General features: G+C 56.9%; 1 protein-coding gene across 8 annotated transcripts in view; it reads right to left on the bottom strand.

The window, feature by feature from the left end:
- Positions 1 to 142: 142 nt before the first annotated feature.
- ATOSB (atos homolog B) overlaps positions 143 to 19,156 on the bottom strand; it is a 38,759-nt gene continuing 19,745 nt past the window's right edge. For 2 of the 8 annotated variants that reach the window (XM_069002090.1, XM_069002087.1), the window contains 9 exons: positions 9,583 to 9,675; positions 8,790 to 8,991; positions 5,891 to 7,156; positions 4,262 to 4,320; positions 3,857 to 3,953; positions 3,270 to 3,428; positions 2,828 to 2,896; positions 2,158 to 2,363; positions 143 to 1,933 (listed from right to left, as the gene is read on the bottom strand). In XM_069002090.1, coding sequence (XP_068858191.1) covers positions 1,780 to 1,933; positions 2,158 to 2,363; positions 2,828 to 2,896; positions 3,270 to 3,428; positions 3,857 to 3,953; positions 4,262 to 4,320; positions 5,891 to 6,991 — 1,845 coding nt within the window. In that variant the 5' untranslated portion in view covers positions 6,992 to 7,156; positions 8,790 to 8,991; positions 9,583 to 9,675 and the 3' untranslated portion in view covers positions 143 to 1,779. Of the gene's footprint in view, positions 1,934 to 2,157; positions 2,364 to 2,827; positions 2,897 to 3,269; positions 3,429 to 3,856; positions 3,954 to 4,261; positions 4,321 to 5,890; positions 7,157 to 8,789; positions 8,992 to 9,227; positions 9,415 to 9,582; positions 9,676 to 10,645; positions 10,684 to 10,714; positions 10,958 to 11,852; positions 11,918 to 19,156 lie in introns of those variants that run through there. The other 6 variants (XM_069002092.1, XM_069002094.1, XM_069002088.1 and 3 more) reach the window with 5 other exon arrangements.

Consider the following 19,156-nt stretch of genomic DNA (forward strand, 5'->3'; position numbering starts at 1 on the left):
CGCGCTGCTTCCGGGTGCGCCACCCCGATAGGTCCCTCCGGCTCCTTCGGCCGCCGCCCCCGGTTCCGCCCTCCCGCCCGCGCCGCGATTCTGCACCGGCCCGCTCGGGAGCGGCAGCCCCGGGCTCCTTGTGGAGCTCCAAACGGACGTTTATTAAATTAAAAAGGAACACGAAAAGTACCGGCACGGCCTTCGCGAGCCCGCACGGCCACGGCGATAGGGGCAGCCCCGGTGACCTGGGGGCGAGGGGACTCCGGTGTCATGGCGGCCCCCAGGACCCGCTGCTCAGGGCAGTGGGGGGAGCGGCCCCCGGTGTTTGGGGGGGTTCAGATCCACGGTTTGGGGGATTCAGGCCCCCGGTGTGAGTGTATGGACGAGTTCAGGCCTCCACCTCTCAGTGCAGCAGGGCCGGAGCCCCTTGGCCGCCCTCGGGCAGGGGAGAGCAGGACCTCGGCCCCACACACCCCCCAGTCCTGGCCCATGCCCACACCGAGGCCCCGGCACTGGGGTCTCGGCCCCACGGCTGGGAGTTGATGGGGTCGGGCCTGTCACCCTCTTGTTCCCTCTGACAGAGGGGCTGAGGCTCCCTACAGCCTGGGCTGGCAGGGGGAGCCTTGCCGAGACGCTCAGAGGGCAGAGGGGTGATACAGACACGGGATGTGCAAGCTTGTTTTACCCTCAGCCCTGCCCCTCTCTGGATTCCCCCCAGTCCTGCTCCTGAGGATCCAGCCCAGCTCCTGGAGTTTGATGTCCTCTGTTGCTTCCCTGTTTCCCAGGGAACTAAGCTGGGGCTCCTGCCCATCCTCCAGCCCCTGACCACGCTGCCAGCAGACCCCTGCCCAAAGCTGCCTCCTTCATAGGATTCACCCCCCACCCGCTGACAGTGCAAGGTTCCTTTTTTTTTTTTTTGGCAATCTTCTCAGATCCACAGCACACGTGCTCTGGAGGCTCTTGCCCAGAGGGCTATCCCCATATTCCTGCAAAGAGCCCCAGGTCCCCATCCACGTGACAGCTGTGTCTCTTACCTTCAGGAACCTGGCAGTGGCCACTTCCTTGACAGCCACAGGCCTCTTGGGGTTTGGCTTGCCCTAAAAGACTCAGAAGATAAGCGCAGGCCTCCCCAAGTTGCTTTGAGTTGGGCTGGCCCTGCGTAGCTGCTGCCAGCAAGGCTCAGCCTGTCACAGGGTGTTTAACACAGCCCTGGCCTGGGAGCTGCACCCTGGTGAGCAGTGGGTCACTCTCCCTTCCATGGGCTGAGGTGTCCCTGTCCCGAGTCACCCTCACAGTCCCCACAGCCCTGCCCCAACACAGGCAGCCTGGTGCAGGCAGGGCTGGGGGGAAGAACAAGCACGGAACCTCTGATCCTCTGCACGAGCCTCCTCTGCACTCCCAGTAACAATAAATACTAATAAATACAAACTCTTCCACATTTTCTGCTCCCAGACCCGGGACTAGTGTGGGTAGTCTTACCCATAGCCCCAGTCCAACTCTTCACTCCCCACCCACCCACCTCAGCCACAGCCCAGTCTCCAAGCTGGGAGCAGTTCCAGCAGAAGGCTTGGGCATGTCACTGGAGTGCCAGGACTGCTCCTCAGCCCCTGCCCCTCTTGGTCAAGCCCCCTGGGTGATCCCAGCCCTGCTGCAGAGCGTGGTGTCCGTGCTGGTCAGGAGGGTGGGTGATATCTCAAAGCAGTGCTTGCTGGCCCTTGACTCATCTCTCCCCTAAGTGCTGGGCTGGAGGCTCCCCCAGTGGCCCTGGGGGGTGGGGGGTGAAGAAGGTCAGGCCCGGGGTGAGTAGCAGGGGTGCCTGGGCATCTCTGTGAAGGACTTCAGTTCATAGGGGATCCCCGAATCCACTTCGATCGACTTGCGGGAGAAAAGCAGCCGAATGTCGTCATGAAGGTAGATCTTCCCCGACTTGGAACTGTGAAACCTGTGTGGAGACGAGCAAGGCAGAGGGACCTCAGGCTCCCAGGCAAGGGCAGGGCATTCTCAGTGAGGGCACAACCCCCTTGACTACTTTGGACCCTGGTCAAGGAGCAGCTGGTCCCTGCTCCTCCCCAGTCCCTCCTCCAGTCTTGCAGGCTTGGGACAGGTTGGAGAGGAGCACAGGGGTGGTCTTGGGGGCAGGTGCCCATCCCTCCTGGCATGCTTTACCTTAGATGCATCAGGTAGCAGAGGACCCTGCGGGGTGGGCTGGTGCCCAGTGGGTCACTGGGGGCCACCGTGGACCCCTCCTCCTCCCCCACGGGCACCAGGAAGATGCGATGGCGTAGGAAGGTCATGTGGTTGGCTGGCATGTCCTGGAAGTCATACGTCACCAAGAACATCTTCACCACAGTCTTGTTGGGGTTAAATAAGGTCTGGGGGCAGAGGGGTAGGGAGTGAGACTGGGAAGAATGCAGAGCAGAGATGGGGCATCTGGGAGCAGAAGCTGCTGGTCAAAGGATCCAGAAAGCCTCACACCAGTCCCAGAGGGCTTAGCCTGAGTGTCACAGGTCAGTCCTTTACATCCACCTTCACAGGTCTGCTCCCCTTGCATCACATCCCATTCCCACTGCACATATGCACTTTCCTGCCAAAAACCTCACCAACCTCTCCTTCCCCTGATTCTCCCATCACCTTGTCTCCCTGCCAACATCCCAGGTACCCTGTACTCCCCTCTGCTGTGGTGTCTTGGCGGCCATGTAACCCCCTCTGCAGAAGACAAGCCTTCCAGCTGCTGCCCTGCCTAACAACATAATGGAGCATGCCCACCCCAGCAGGGCAACCAGAGCCCACCCAGCCCCACCCCCACACTGCTACTGCAGGCCAGGGAAAGACTCACCACTTGGATGGTTCCAGCTTTGGGGACACTGTAACCCTTCTTTCCCAAGGCCTCCAAGTCAATCACTCCCTGGGGCAAAATAAACAGCATGTGAGAGAGGGAGAAAGCGGAGGGAGAGCCCAGCTGGGAACAAGCATGGGCCTGAGACTCCCTTGCTGGGAACACCTGGCACAAGTCAGCAAGAAGACCCCCAGCTCAGTTCCTCTCCAAACCAGGAGCAGCAACAGAGAGGTGGTGACAAGAGAGGTGATGACAACAACAACCATGAAGCAGCTGGGCCTGTGTATGTTCCCCCTTGTTTCCCGTTTGGCTTTTTGGGTTAAAGATTGCTCCTGGCACAGCCAGCCACCTCCACAAGCAGGTGGTTGCTTGAGCCACCCTCTACAGCGAGGGGCTGCCCCAGGGTGCCGGGGTACAGCCCCCCTCCCCCACATCCATGTACCAGGAAAGGCGAGGGCGCGCTGTGTTCAGAGATGTCGAAGTAGGTGACATCGACGGGCAGGGTGACATGCTGGGGACAGTACGAGCCACTGGCACCGATCTCTGCTGTGAAGCCCTCGATCCTCCCCGATGGTGCAAAGCGCCCTTTCAGGATGGACTCCTGAGAGGGGAAGGAAGCATTAGGGAACCTCAAACGCCAGCCCCACCCCCTGCCTCAATGCTCCATGTGAAGTCATCCCCATCTTCACTGCACCCAAGTGACCTCTTGCCCTCATGTGCCCAGAGACCTCGCTCTGAGACAGACACACCCTGAACTGGTGACATAACACCAACCATCTAACAGGGAGAAGCAGTGAGAGTACCTCGGCTCAGCCTCACAGCAGCCATCTGAGCAGGTTCCACCCAAGGATCTGCTGGCTGAGTCATGCTGCTGGTGGCTGTGTGGTTGCCACTGCACAGCAGGCCTTTTGGGGACAATCAGCCTGGCCCCACACCAGGGCTCCCATCAGGTTCAGCCTCTCACACCCATTGCTAGCCCTGTGTGGAGCCCCCAGGACCCACCTCCCCCCAGCAGATGGGCGCTGTTACCTCAAAGTTGCCCAGCAGAGCATGGCTGACAGTGGTGGTGGCCCAGGGCACTGTGGGAGACCTGGTGCCCCTCCGGAGGCTGGTCCGGAGATGTCGCCTGGGAGTGAGGAGAGAAGATTGGTGTTGGACTGAAGAGCACGCAGCCCTGGGTTGTTCATGTTCCTGGGAATGTGGATCCCTCTCCAGGTCCCCTGTACCTTTGCTGGAGGTTGAACCCACTTTCCTACATCCCAGGGGAAGAAACCCTCCCCCCCCAGTCTGTGGTGTCCAAGAGGAGAGATACCTGGGCCAGGGCAGGGAAGAGGACTCGACCCATCCTGAACCTCCCATTGGGCTGCAGGGTACTGGGGTGAGCAGGCACCCTGAGCCCTCATGTCCATCCCATGGGGCTGCCAGGACACTCACGATTTGAGGCGCAGCCCACTCTTCAGCCTCCTCCCAACCGCAGTGCAGTCTGCAGAGCTCTGGAGGGGACAGGATATGGAGAACTCTGTTAGGGCAGCAACCAGGGCCCACACACCCCTGGGAGAGGCCATTGCCCCTTGCCCTGCCCCACATTCCCATGGGGGTCCCAGCAGATGAACAGGCTCCAGTCCATGGGCAGCCATCAGCAGCCTCTGCAGGGGTGGCCAGCAGGGCAGCACGAGGACTAGGGTGTCTGATGGGGACGTAGGGCTGCCCAAACCCCAAAGTGGCTCAGCTGGGAATGAGGGTGTTGGTACCCAAGGGTACAACACACTATTCCCGCCTTACAAAGCAGGTCTTAGGAGCAGCCCCAGTGACAAGACACCCATAGACAGAGCCATACAGTGACACCCCCTTGCACCTCCCAGGGACTGGGACACCTACAAGGATGCTCCCTGACCAGCCTGGGAAAAGTTCTGTCCCCTGGTGATTCATGCAAAGTCCTCAGCAGTGCCACCAGACAGAGGGGTGCGTTTCCCATCCCTAACCACAGCTAGGATCCTACAGCTGTGGGGTGGGGGGCTAAAGCCACAGACACACTGCAGCCTCCTTTTAAAGATGTCCTCTTTTCAGGGGTTTTCCCTTCTGGAAGCCACACAAAGGGCAGCACAACACAAAAGGATGATGGAGCTGGCTGGCATGACCGGGCGGGAAAACCCAGGGAAGCTGCTGGAGGGCTTCACTCTGCAAGGACAGTGCTGGCAGCAGCTGGGCTGAGAGACAGTCATGAAAAAGGCTGGCAGGGATTGAGCTGTGCCCCATGGATGGTGCGTCTCAGCTCCATGCAGCAAGAAGCCAGCGTAGCTCTGACATCAGTTCCTGTGTGTCCCCACACCATGGGATGCCCCAGAGAAAAAGAAGAGCGTGCCAGCTCTGGCCCGAGCCTGCTACAGCCTCAGCTGGCAGGACAGGTAAGGGCATGGAGCAGGGTAAGAAAAGAGGAATCGCAGGCAGCTCCTGAGCTGCTAGGGTGGTTGCAAACCTCAGAGGTCTGCCCCATTGCTGAGAGCTTGTGGCACCTTGGGGACATGCCACAAGAGCCCCAAAATGGCAGAAAAGCCAGTGGCATCTCTACACACAGCACTGGGCTCCTTGGTCAGAGTATGTCCAGTCCCACTGCCTGCCACCAGACACTTGCTCTAATGGGCATCATGACCAGGAGTTCAAACCATCCCATGCATCTGCCTTCCTCCTCATCAGGCAGGCAGAGGCCAACTACCCTTCCCAAGCTTGCTGCTATATCATGGCTTAACAGGGAGCCATGAGACACCAAATGTGGCTTCACGATGTGTCCAGCTCTCACTGCCACGGGGAGGTTGTCTCCTCTCCAAGCAGGGCTCTCCAGGAGAAAAAGCTGGCTGCATCCACAGTATCCAGTGACTACAAGATGTCAAGAGCTGGTTAAAACAGACCATGTGCGCCAGGGCTAGCTGTCAGCTGCTGCCTTGCTCACACCAGCACTGCAGCTTGGGGCATGGTGCCACAGTGGACCACACTGCCCAAAAGGACAGTCCTGAGCTCTGGGCATCCCCAGGCCATTCCCTGCCTCCCCCCTTGAGCAATGCCCACCTTGGCTGCAGGAAGCAGGTGATTCCAGAACGGAGCTCCCTTGGCATCAGTGCTGCGGCAGGCTGTGGGCACAGGATGGCATGGCAGGACCCTCTTCTTCCTTGCTGGTGGGGACAGGCTCTCATCCTCAGAGCAGGAGTCGGCCATAACCTCGCCAGCAGGCAGCAACTTCCTTTTGGCTGGGCAGGTGCTGCTGAGCTGGCTGCTCCCACAGGGCGTCATCTCCTGGGAGCTCAGGTTGCTGGGCTCGGGGCTGAGCGCTGTCTGCGGAGCGGGGGGCTCCCTGCACCCATTGGCCATTGCTGGCCCTTCCGCTTCTCCACTAGCCCTCCTGGTGTGAGCTGGGCTGCTCCCTGGCTTCTCTCTCTTCCCACCAGGGTCCAACTGGGTTGTTTGTGCAATACTGTGCAATTCAAGGTGAAGTACATTGTGGCCACTTGCTGGCTCCCCATTCTCTCCATAGTCTATGGGCTGATCCCCTGATGAGACAGGGCAACTGTCTCTCATGTGCAAAGTACTGCAAGCAATGTGCCGGGGCCAGGATGACGAGGAGGAGGAGGAGGAAAAGGAAGAAGAGGAGGAGGAGGAGACATCTTGTGACTTGTCTTCTCTGCTGGCCTTGGGGCTGTGGCTAGGGCTGCCCTCACAGCGGTGCTCCACCACCCGCAGCCCACTGTGGGAGAAGTGCTGGGCAGAGCCACAGAGCGAGAGCTCCTCCACCAGCAGACCATCCTCAAAGGTATCATCATCATCCAGGGAAGGCTGCCCAGGGCCCCCGTCCACCCCCCTGTCACCCCAGTGAGTTCGTTTGGGATCTCGCCCCCCCTCCGGAGTTCGCTGCTCGGGGTATCCTCTCTTGACAGCTGGCCGGGTGCCTGCCCGCTGCTCCGTGCTCTCAGAGGAGCTGGAGAGATGGGAGAAGATGGACACCTGGTAAACCTTCTGGCGCTTGATTTCTGTCTCGTTGTAGCCCATGAGGATGCTGCGGTGGGTGCAGCACTGCGAGGAAGGCTCCAAGGGTGTCTCCCCGCTGGGCCGGGACAGGCTGGGGTCCGTGCTGCGCTCTGGGGGTAGGGACGTCTCTGCGTGGATGTGCCGCATGGAGCCTCACTTGCTGGGACTCCGGGTGGAGCCCATGCGGCAGCAGGAGGGGGACTGTAAAGTGCCACAGGTCAGGGTGCAAGGGCAGGGGGTGGGAGCTGGATCCTCTCTCACTCACGATCTCTGTGTGAGCCCTCTACTATGAGGTGCTCTGCAGCACAGCATCTGGAAAAACAAGAAAGCAGAAGGATGAAGATCAGCCTGGAATCCCCATCCTCATTCAGACTTCTGGCTGCAAGGGACCTACTGGGACATGGGCAGCACCTAACACAGCCCCACTTGAACCTCCCTCTCCAAGGACAGGAAGAGGAACCAGGCTGGTGTGGCTTTCTGGGAAACCCTGAGGCATCACCCACCTGCGGGTTCAGCACTTCCTTCCCAGCTCAGGCAAGGAGAGGTCTCCAGACAGGCAGGAGACTCCTGGGGACAAGTCTGGACAAGCAGGGAGGAAGAGGCCTGCCCTCTGCCAGGGACACGCTTGTGCTGTTGTGGAGCACGGGAGTCAGGCAGGTCAGACCAGTCCCAGGGGCTCAGGCCTGTAATCACCCCTTTGGGCAACAGCAGCAACGTCTCCCAGCGCTGGCCAAGACAACCTGTCCCAGCCACATGCACTGAATGAGGCAGGGCTGGTGCCAGTCCCATGCTGGGGACAGGAACCTGGCCTAACATCCCCATTACCCCTGCCAGCTTGGACCAGGCACCTCCAGCACCTCAGTCAGCAGCTGGGAAGTACCAGCGTCACCATCCATCTGCTCCTGCCAGCTCCAAGGGCCTGCCCTCCTCCGTGCTGCTTGGTACCTCACTTTTGATTTTCAGTCCAGCTTGAGGGCTGTGAGAATCCTGTCTATATGTTGTTTCTTTTCAGGCATGAAAAATACTGAAATGGCTGCAAGAGCTGAGGAGATGCAGGAAAAGTCACCAGCAGACTGAGGAAAAACTGCCCATCCTGGCAGGTCTGCCTTTTGCCTGTCCTTGCAGCTGTGCCTGATCTTGTGGAGCAAGGGCTTAGGGGCAAGTGAGCAATAGGGAAATTGGTTCTCCAAGTTGATCAAGGCTCTCTGGACAGTGAGGCTGCATATGCTATTTTGACCCTGCTGGGATGGGGATGGGAAAATGGAAGGCCAAGGTGGTCGAGACCAGGAATTTTGTTTAAAAGAAGTGATAAAAGGTATAACCATGCACCAGGATATGTTGGGGGCTGACTGGCTGGAAGGCAGCACAACAGAAAAGGCCCTGAAGGGCACCAAGTTGTCCACGAGCCAGCAATGTGCCCTTGCAGCAAAGGAAAACAATAATGCACCAGGTACAGCATTAACAGCATGTTGAGGGAACTGATCCTCCCTCTTTGCTCAGCACTGGTGAGGCCACACCTGAGAGAGTGCAACGAAGGGACACTAAGAAACGATTAAGGGACTGGAGTATCTGTCCTATGAGGAAAGGCTGTGAGAGCTGGGACTGTTCAGCCTGGAGAAGAGAAGGCTCAGTGAGATCTCATCTATATATATCTATCTATATATATAGATATATAGAGATATATATATAGATATATATATAAGAGGTTCCCTCTGAATATCAGAAAACACCATTTTCTTTTACTGTGACCAAGCACTGTAACCAGTTACCTAGAGAGGTTATGGAGTCTTCATCCTTGGAAATACTCAGAAGTCATCAGGACAAAGTTCTGGGCCATGGCTTTGGGTGCGGCTGGTCCAGATAACCTCCAGATATCCCCACCAACCTCAACCCCTCTGTGTAGCCCACGACACTGCAGCCTGTTCTGGCTGTCCCCCTCACTTACCCCTCTGCAGCAGGACCCTGCTTTGCTCCGGATTAACCTCCCTGCCCCGCAGCAGGCGGTCGTTGGCACAATTAGCTGAAGACACCTGCCAGTCAGGCACCCCCCAGAAGCGGCGTGGCTGCCGTGGAATGGCTCCCACCATCACGGTGTGCCTCCGAACCTCTGCAACGTCCTCTCCAGCTCTTCAGTGTCCACAGCGGCCCTGAGGGGAAGGAAAAGGGGGAGATGCAGGGCTGGGGTGGTTCAGATGCTTCCTGGGAGAAAGGCAGGATGGTGCTGCCTGTCTGCAGGGTCACACAGGCAGGGAAGGCAGCATTTTGGCTCAGCCTTTCCCAACCTCCCAAATCAAAGGCCACATACACCTCAGCCACCTCAGGCAGTGCTAACACCTTGATTTCCATTTGAACCACAAATATTTTAAGCTGTGAACTCTCATACCTGGCTTGATTTTACATCCCGTTTGCATGCTTTCCTCTATAAAACCCTGCGCAAAGGAAGAGATTCCTCTTTTTCTGGCGACCATTTCATGCCTTGCTTTCCAAGACACTGCAGCAACCTCTGGGCCTCCAGCTAGCTCCTGGTCTCATTTTCACCTCCTCCCCCTTCCACCCACAGCACAGGACACTTTCTGGCCCTACAGATAAGGAGAAGAGCTTGGAATTGTTTTCTTCCAATAAGAGATACCTTTCAGGGAAGGCAGAAATGAGGAGCCTGACAGCCCTGAGCCAGGATGGCCCCCCACCAGTTTTCCCCAGCACAAAGACAGCAATCCTTTCATGTGCACAGCAGTCACCTGTTCAGATGTGCCCTTGATGCACAACGGAGATTTGCAGACGCAACACAGCTCCCCTGTGGTCATAATCCACGGGCACTGCAGCTTTGATGCCTGGAAGAGGGCGTGGAGGAGAGTCAGCTCATGCAGCAGCTCATGGTGCAACACCTTCAGAGTGGGCAGGAGCCCTTGGGCACCTGCAACCTCAGCACCTCTGTGGCAGAGGCAGCTCATGGGCTTCACTAGCCCAGGCACCTGCAGCTGAAGGAGGAAATGGTGCCTGTCCCTGGGGGTCATGCCCTCCTCTCCTCCCTCCCCATGTATCCCTCAAACAGGGGCTCACTGCAGCACCCATCCAGAGGGAAGTCACTGTCTGGGCCCCCCAAGCCAGCAGTGAGTACTGCTCTGAAGGCTGGAAACAGCAGGGCCAGAGGCAGCAACACTCAAGTGCAATCCCCTTCTGGCATCCTGGTCTGGCAAATTCTGCATCCCCCCAGCTTGCATGTGGGAAGCCAGCATCAGCTGTGCTTGCTGCCTGACCTCACCTGCCCCAGAAAACAGGCTGTTCTTTCATTACATTTCCAATAAGATTTGTAATTACAGGCTGTCATGACCAGTCCCTGAGAGCTGGACAGCTCAAAAGCCACCGCCGCTGCTGGGGAAGGGCACTGCCAGCAACCAGCCAGAACAGGACCTGTTGAGATTCAATACAACAGCACCCAAGGAGCACTTGCAGCAGGGCAAATCAGTGCTGCAGCACAACAAACCACAGGTCCAAAACCTCAACAAAAGCTTTTTGTAAAGACCAGCTCCTTCTGGCTCCTCCCCATATGAGGCCTGCACCAAAGTAGGTAGGAAAGCAAGTGAATGCCCACAGTTGTGGGTGGATGCTGAAGTGGTAGCATGCTATGCTCTGCCTGCCTGGAAGGTTGCTGTTTCCCTCCTCCATCCCTGAGGGAGACTTGTACCATGACTTGTGTGGCACAATCAACCCCTGGGAAGCAAAATCAGCAACCAACAGCAAGAATCAGCCTGGTTCAGTGGATGAAAGCATGTGTCCTTGCCAGAATAAATACAGTTGCACCTGCATCCTTTCATTCTCTTCCCTGTGTCCCTCTGAAGGCACAGCCATTTTCTCCCCAGCAGCAGCTACCTTTCACAAGAATGGATGTATCAGGACAGGGTGAGCTGCTAACACCACAAATCCATCCCAGCTGAGCTCTCAGCACCACTCCTCAGGTGCTGCCAGCACCAGCCAGTAGAACACATGCCTAGAACAAGGGGCTGCACCATCTTTTGCCAGCCCAGATACTGTTGCTTCAAGCATCATGCTGGAAATGCCAAACCCCTGGTGGGGACAGGAAAGTGTCACCCAAAGTGTCTCCAAGTAGACCCTAGGATCTCCTTGAACATCCTTCTGGAGGAATCCCCATCAGCCTGGGATGGGGAACAGCTGGGGCATAGCACTGCTTCTCACCCGCTTTGAGATGCAAGGAGCTGTGTCCCAGGGAGGTTCTCTTGGAAGTGCCAAGTGCCTCCCATGGCAGTTCCTCCCTGCTGAGAGCCCATCCTGCTCACAGTAGAACTCAGCCTCTGACAGCACTATGGGAGTCCACTACCTCCCCCAGAGCAGGACAGCAACACTGGGACCACGGCCTCCTGCAGTCCAGGGGACAGGGAGAAAGCACCTGGTCACCTCTGCCTTCTCTTCCCCTTGAGATAAGTATTGCCAGAGCCCTACTTCTGGCCACATGGATGGGACAGAGTCAGGCCCAGGGCCTCACCAGCTCAGCTGAGCAGCACAGGTACCAGCCCCTGGACACAGCACATTGGGCTCCGTGTGCCTGCACCAAGGGTTGGGTCCCTCCTAAGCCCGTGTGATGCTGATTTTTTTTGACAATGTTTCAGCCCATGCTGGTTCTCTAAGACAAGACTCAAAAAGATTTCCCTCTTGAGGGAAGCCTAGCCAGAGCTCTTCCACTCTCTGCCCCGCTCCTGCCAAGGCTACTCATGGCTCGGAAAACAGGCAGGGCCCTGTGCTTTTGCCAAGACCTCCTAGCACCTGGATCTGGAGCTATGCCAGGCACAGCTTTCCTCTATTTCTTTGCCTGGGGAAGGGCACCACGCTTCATCACCCAAGAGATACCCAGTGCCAAAGGACCTGCAAAGAGGGAGCATGTCCCAGGCACTGGGGCAGAAAGGCTGTGTTCCTTGGGGATGCCGAACCACCAGAGCCTGACATGGAATAACACAGCCAGGCCTGGTGGGGTTGGGTCAGGGACTTGGCTTACCTGCTGGTTCCATTGCTATTAGCACATCCAGGGGGAAGCCAGGATTAACAGACCATGGTCTCAGTCTGGAGGAAACAGAGCAGGATGGCGAGTGAGGACGGGTTCCTGGCTGGGCAATGCAGCAGCAGTGCCACATGCCAGGCTGCAGCCTGCAAAGGGATCTGTTGCTGTTCGAGCTGTACTGCGCCAGCCAGAGAGGAAGTGGCATGAGTGTGGAGCAGGGAGGTATCTGTCATGAGGCAGAGCCCTTGGGAGCCTGGCAGGGATGGCAGCACAGCACCAGTGTAAGGAAGAGAGCAAGAGCTGTGCCCAAAGTTGCCACACTCGTTCAGGGGGGATCCAGTGGCTTCCCAGAGCAGCACTGCCAGCCGGTCAGAAGGGACACGTGGACAGTGGACAAGAGGCTTTGACCTGGGCACTGCTGCCTGGGACAGAGCACCAGCCTGGGGGCTGGCAGGGCCAAGAGAGGTCTTTGCACAATTTAGACAAAAAATTTAGACAAAAAAACCCCAAACCAACCCCTAAGTGGCTTTTGCTGCCGCCTTCTCTCCTGCTCCCTTTCCTGGGAACTGCTACGGAGAGACTCTGGGGGTGAGTGAAGCAGGAACCACACAGCCAGGAAAGAAAAGGGCCATCATCACCAGAGGGCAAATAATCATCCTCGGAATGAACAGAGCACAAGGCAAGAGAAGAGGCAACAGAAACTGCTGGAAACAGACTGTCTGGAGGATAAATCACAGCTCCACAGGTCCTATCTGAACCCAAGGAGAAAGAAGGAAATCTAACCAGTGTGACCACAAACCCAGGAGCTCCCTGGCACAGGCTAAGAGCAGAGCTTGCAAAGTGCCAGCAGGCAGAAAGTTTCCGTCACAACCCTGAAGGATGGCAGCACTAACAGCAATGCTGCCACCAGAGAAGGGTTCCTGCAGTCTGACAGATCAGGCATCTCACCCATCAGGAGAGAGACAGACACGTGAGGCTGGGGAGTACCTCCAGCACCGTAGCAGAGGTGGCAGTCCTAGGGAGAAGCCGACTAGTGAGATGCTAGAGGAGCAAACTATGCTTGAAGGGAAGATGACCACTGGCCATGGCTCTGGCACTATCCTGGAATTCAGGCTGTGGAGGAAGGAGCTGACACTTGGTGGAAACAAGAGGGAGGAAGAAGGAGAGGGAGGGGGAGTGGAAACAGAGGGAGGGAGCTTCCTTGCCCCACTGCAAGGGCAAGTGCTGCTCTCGGGGGTCCTCAGGAGGCCTCCTGCCATGCCAGATTTATGCAGCTGCAGAGCCTCGCTCAGTGCTAGCCCCTGCTAGGAATGGAGAGGAAGCCTGAGCCCGGAGGGGAAGGATTGGGCAAGAGGTATTTAATGCCCATGTCAGGAGTGCAAGCTCCTAGAAACCACCAGACACAGCTTCTACAGAGAGAGACCCGACACCTCCCTGTGCCCGCAGCACCGTGTCCGTGAGGTGCTGCTGCTCCCTCCCATCCCGCGGGAGGTGGCACTGACGGGGTGCAGAAGCCCCCGGGGACAGAGCAGCCCTCTCTGCAGTACATCTTGCTGGGGCTCCAGGCTGCAGCAGCCTCCTCAAGGGCTGAGGTCTGCCCAGCGACATGCAGTGCCTCCCCAGCCCCAGCACCACACGCAGGTGCCGCAGGGACTGAGCCCTTCCGCTCGGCCAAGTCAGGATAACACAATGAAACCTCTCCTGGGAGCTGGGGGAGCCGGAGCAGAGCTCCCAGCCCAGTGACTTACCCCTTCTCCCTCTGCTGCCCCTCGTCCTGGCACGGACCCCCTCCGCACACCTTTCCCAGGTGCCTGGCTTGCAGACGGCGACGCTGACAATAGCCTGCGGCTGGGAAGGGGGGCTTACAGGGTCTGCAGGCAGATCCCACTATGCGACAGTCACCTGTGTAAAGCTTTCCCCCACGTCCAACCCCCTCCTCGCCAACCTCCCCTCCACGCACGGCTGCCCCTCTTCCCAGGAAAGCACAGTCAAAGAATGAAAAGCAGCTTAAAATCCGGCAGGACAATCGGGCAGCTCTCCAAAGCCGGCAGCACCCTCTGCCCACCCAGCCCAGCAGGTTCAAACCTCTGCGATACAGCCCACGGCTGCCCAGCTCCAGTGTTCGACCGGGAGCCCAGGAAACCTGCAGCAGGCAGGGCAGGGAAATCCCATGCAGCAGCCGCTTACGGGGAGGACAGCCCAGGTTGAGGACAGACCTTTGTCTCTGCCTGCCTGTCTCGCTCGCTCGCTGCCGGAGGAGGAAGAGGGGGGCGGTGGGGGACAGCGAGCAAAGATAACACCCCTAGGAGGGATGTCACAGCCACGTTAATCACTTGGAATTCCAGCCAGCGCGCCGCAAATATGGGCAGCAAATGGAGATGCTCAAAGCTCTAAAATAATTGGATCCTTTCACAAGAGCCGAGCCCAGAATCCAGCACAGGAATTCAGTCCCCGCTGGAAGTCGAGAGATCAAATGCATGGAGAGGCAGGCGCAGCACAAGCAATCCTCAGCCACCGCTGTATCCAGCTCCATAGCCTTTGGCGCTGCTTTAATCTCAGGTGCCTTCCCAGCGGGAGCGAGGGGGGACCACAGCGGAGAGCCCGAGTGCCCAGCTGAGGACCAGCCCCTTCCCATCCAACTTACTCTACTTGTGGCAAGGTGCAGAAGCGCTGCCAATGCAAGAGAGGGTTTTGTGGAGGAGACCAGCTGCCTCGAAGCCTTACTCGACCGGAGGAACAGTCCCTGGAAAGGAGACCCCTGAAGCTGCTGTTTGGCCCCCGCTGCCCTGCAGGGGAGATGCCTGGCCCGGCAGGATTCCCAGCCCGCATCACATTCCCGGCGAGACGCACACACGGCACATGTAGGCTCCTGCTCGGCGCCTCAACGGCAATGAAAAGGCACAGAGGCTTCTGCCAGAAAACAAAGAGGCAGCGGCAGAGCTGGGGGTGGGGAAAACTCTCCGCTGCCCAAGAGGATCCCTGCAGAGGCAGCAGGATGCTGCTAGGCTCCACCGCAGCTTTTCACCCCCATTACCCCGAGGTGGCACCCACTTGCCCGGCACAGGGAGTCGAGGGTGGGCAGCTCCTATTCCCCTTCCCGAGGCAGTGCCGGGCGAGAAGTGCTGGAGGACACGAGCCAGGCCCAGGACAACAGCTGTCCACTAGCAGCAAATTCCTCTGTGCTGGCTCCACTTCACAAAAAGCTGTGTCTTTTCACCTCGGGATAGCTGCTGCACAGGAGAAGGTGCAGCCAGCACCGCACCTGCAAGCCTTGGGGAGCCAAATGGCGTTGGACTTGGGGCAAGCACAGTGGCCTCAGTAGTCACCCTGAGGCAACAAAGAATGTGAAAGCAAGCCCCTGGCCACCCAGGCACAGGGACATGTCAGCCAGCTCCCTTCCAGCCCTCCTGTCCGTCTCCAGGAGTGGTGGCCTGAGGGACAAGCGTGGAGGACCTCAGCCACTAGATGACTACACAGACTGGCTGCTCCAGTCCAGACCCTGGTGCCAACTGAAACCAATGGAAAATTTTCCACCGTGTGATTACCAAGTCACATGCCTGTGAGCCAGTCACAGAATGGCTTTGAGAAGGCAAGTGGGATCTGGCCAAGGGCAGGGACCACTTCTGGTCTGCACTTGCATGACACCTGAGGTCTCTGGCCATGACCATCAATGCACTGCCACATTTCAAGTTCAATAAGGATGCTTGTCCAAGGGAGGCATTCCCCAGGCCCAATCTGGACGAGGCCCCCACCACTCTAAGTGATGTACAAATGTTAGCACCAAGAGTCCCTTTTATCTGATCTCCCAAGAGGAAGAATAATACCCTGCAGTTTGTGTCTGCATCAAAAGCCCTGCAAACCATACTCTAACACATTTAACTCAGCTCCAGTGGTAAGACAACCACACAGTAACTCCCATCCTGTCAGCTCCCTTTCCTGGACTGTGCACCATGGGAAGCATGATCTCCGTGTGCAGCATGAACAGCCCAGCCCCTTCTCCAGCACTATTAGCTGAGTACAGAAACAGGAGTCTCTGACAGGGAGCTCTGGTAGTGGGGTGACATTTTGCAAGCTGGGAGAAGATATGCACAGAAATCAGCAGGTGATAGGACCTCTGCTGCTCCCTGCTCTGCCATCTCCTCTCTTCTCCCTCTGGTCACCACTGCATACAGCCACAGGCATTCACAGCCTCCTTACCAAGCCAGCTCCTTCTGTACCCTGATGCCCCATAGCCATTCACACTGCTTAAACCCAGATGCACAATATTGCCCCTTCCCCACATCCTTCACATGGCACCTGGCCTCTGTATCTCCACAAGTGTGGTCCTTTTCATTCCCACCCCATCCTCCACCACCATCAGACCCTGTCTGGTTTCCATGAACCCCCAAGGCAAGCCCGTAGCTCTTACCTGTGCTCTGTTGCCTCCTGATTGCTGCAGTTCATACCTTAACTTACCCCAGGCTCCTCCCATTCCCGACTGCCACACACCAACAGCCCCACCAGTCCTTGCACACACTCAGCTGATGAGTCCCTGACACCCAACAGACCCACGGCACCTTCACCTTTCCCTACTGCTCCAAACAGTCACTAGGCACCTCAGGGCAGTGGAGAAAATCCCAGGGATGCTGAATTGCTCTGATCAGGTCTGGGTGTCAAAGCTACACGTTGGAAGAGGGAGTAGGCAAATGGCCTGCAGTGGGGAGGGCAGCAAGGATTGTGCACTGCAGCATTTGCCCCGTGGGAACTGCCCCTCCCCACCACAAGCCCTCTTGCAATACACTTCCTTTACTGTAAGAGCCCTCCAAGGGAGGTGCTTGAGCACAGGCACTCGGGCCTCCCGCTTGGTTACCAAGCTGCAGCCTGCAGATAAGGCTGCAGCAGCTGTGGGGACATTCAGCATCTTTTCCACTCCCCGTACTAGACATGTACGTGGCACAGGGGGAGGAGATACCACACACACACAGAGCTGTGCACAGCTACCCAATCCATCCTTTTCCAGCTGCGATTTAGAAAGGCTCAAGTCTAGCACAGGCCAGAGTGATGGCGTGTCCTGGGCAGGTATTTGGGCCATAAGGGTGAGGCTTTGTCCATCTTTGATTTTAAGATGGACACAACCAGGGCTACTGCAGGCAAGGAGTATTTCTACCATGAATTAAGTGTCCTGCATCTTGTCACAGAAAAGGAAAACCTCTCTTTCCTGTAGGACTGAAAGTGAGAGAGAAACACCCCACTGGAATTAGGAAAGGGTTGTCACAGCTGTCATTAAACACTGACACTGTTGCACATAATGAAGACAAACACATGAGAGCAGAAGGCCCTAAGAAGGGAAATGTGGGGGCAGCAGGGACTGGAATTCTGACTGTAGGCATATCCATATGAAGGGCAGCACAGGAGACACAGTCCAGCTCCTATTATGTCCTGTGAAACTGCAAACCTCCTGGTCCACACAGAGTGAACCACCCCTGGGGTCCCACAGGCAGCAGAGGCAACTAGGTCAAAAACATCTTCAACCTGATGGTTGATCCATGCCACTGAGGACACAGATGTCCTTCTAGACCTGACCCTCCTAAGGAGACAGAGCCTGTGAGAGGCCTAAGAGCTCTCCCTGGATTACCAGAAACCAGCTCATCCCCTGTCACACAGCACTTGTTCCTGCAGCTGGGAACAAACCTCAGGGACCTCTTGGCCCAAACCACCAGATCCTGCTGCTCTCGATGCACAGGGGGTGCTGTGACAGGGACATCCAACTAAAGTAAGCATGCCCAGAGCAGTATTGAGTGGACTGCCAAGGAAGGGAGAGCAGAGCACACAGGGCAATGGCAGCCCAGTGTCAACAAGCCTGAGGGAAAGACTGAAAGGAGCAACTTCAGAAGGGATCTGGGGACTAACACAGGTTTATGAGAATGTTCTAGACCTTGAAAACCTACATAAAGGGAGCCTGGACATCCACCCAGCCTCTGCCAAACGAGAAAGCATATGTAGCTACTGCTGCAGGTCAGCTTAACCCAGGCACCATGGCTATGAGCAGACCCCTTTGCTCTGGTTCATTACTCTTGCAGACAGGATGGGCCAAACACTGTAAACACCCTCTGAACACTTACACTCCAGACATGGGCTTCTGCAGCATCAGACACCAGGTCAAAGCTCGGAGACACAATAAATCGCAGAGTGAAGTTGTTCCTGAAGACAAGGCTCGTAAGACTGCCAGCAGCCAGCCTTGCAGAAGGACAGGACCAGGAAAAGAGCAGCCATGAGAATAAAAGGCTGGCAAAGAAACAAGAAAATACTGGGAGCAAATAATTCTTTCCAGACAGTCCTTTGGGCTCATCTCAGCATCCATCTGCTGAGGATGGTCAAGCAGCTGGAACCTTTAAAAAAGCTACCAGTCACTTCCCCTCCAATCGCCACTATCTCTGGGACAGGCATCATGGGGAAGATAAACCTTCCATCTGGAGGGCTGGAGGCCAGCATCCTCATGAGCCTTCCAAAAACACCAGCAACCCCTACATATCACAGCTCTGTGCTTCCTGCAGAGCAAGGAGGATGTTTTACATCCCGTGCTTCACTGCCCACTGACTTCTTGTGCTCATGTGGGGAGGAAATAATGCAGAATTCCAGAGAGATGTGTGCTCCAGCTAAGGGAGACTGGGGCAAGTGAATGAGCTGAGCAACACTCCTAAGGCAGTGCCTCCATCTCCCACCACTGCTAATACCATACAGGTGAGTCCAAGTGAGAAGGGGACAGACAGAACAAGACCCCAAGCCCTCCATGTGCCTTCAAGCTGGCCAATCCAATAGTCCATAACATGTGACATAGCCAAGCAACCTGAGAACTGCAGAACTGAGGAACAACAGTGGGAAGGGACCTCAGAGGGTTTGGGTCAAATCATGCTAACAGCAGAGCCAAGTTCAAGCAAATTGCTTGGGGTTTGCCCATGCCAGGAGCTGAAAGTCACTAAGTGTAGAAACTGCCTCCCTTCTCTGGGCCCTACTTCAGAGCCTAACTGCCTTGCAGAGAAATATTTTTCCTAACATCTAATTGGAACTTCCCTCGTGTGCCATTGCTTCTCATCCTGCCCCTGGGCACTTCTCAAGAGAGCCAAGCTGCAGCTTCACCGCAAACCCACAGTTTGCAGCAGCAGCGAGAGCCTCCTTCACTGCCTTCCCTCTCCCAGGCAGCACAAGCCCACCACTCTCAGCCTCTGCCCACTGCAGCACACAAGAAGCCAGAGCTCCATCTCATCTCTGCAGACTGTTGGAGCCTGCTGGGCTCCATCCTGCCCAGCCAAGGGTGCCACCAG

This window comes from Aphelocoma coerulescens, assembly GCF_041296385.1.
Source record: "Aphelocoma coerulescens isolate FSJ_1873_10779 chromosome Z unlocalized genomic scaffold, UR_Acoe_1.0 ChrZ, whole genome shotgun sequence".
Classification (NCBI taxonomy): Eukaryota; Metazoa; Chordata; class Aves; order Passeriformes; family Corvidae; genus Aphelocoma; species Aphelocoma coerulescens.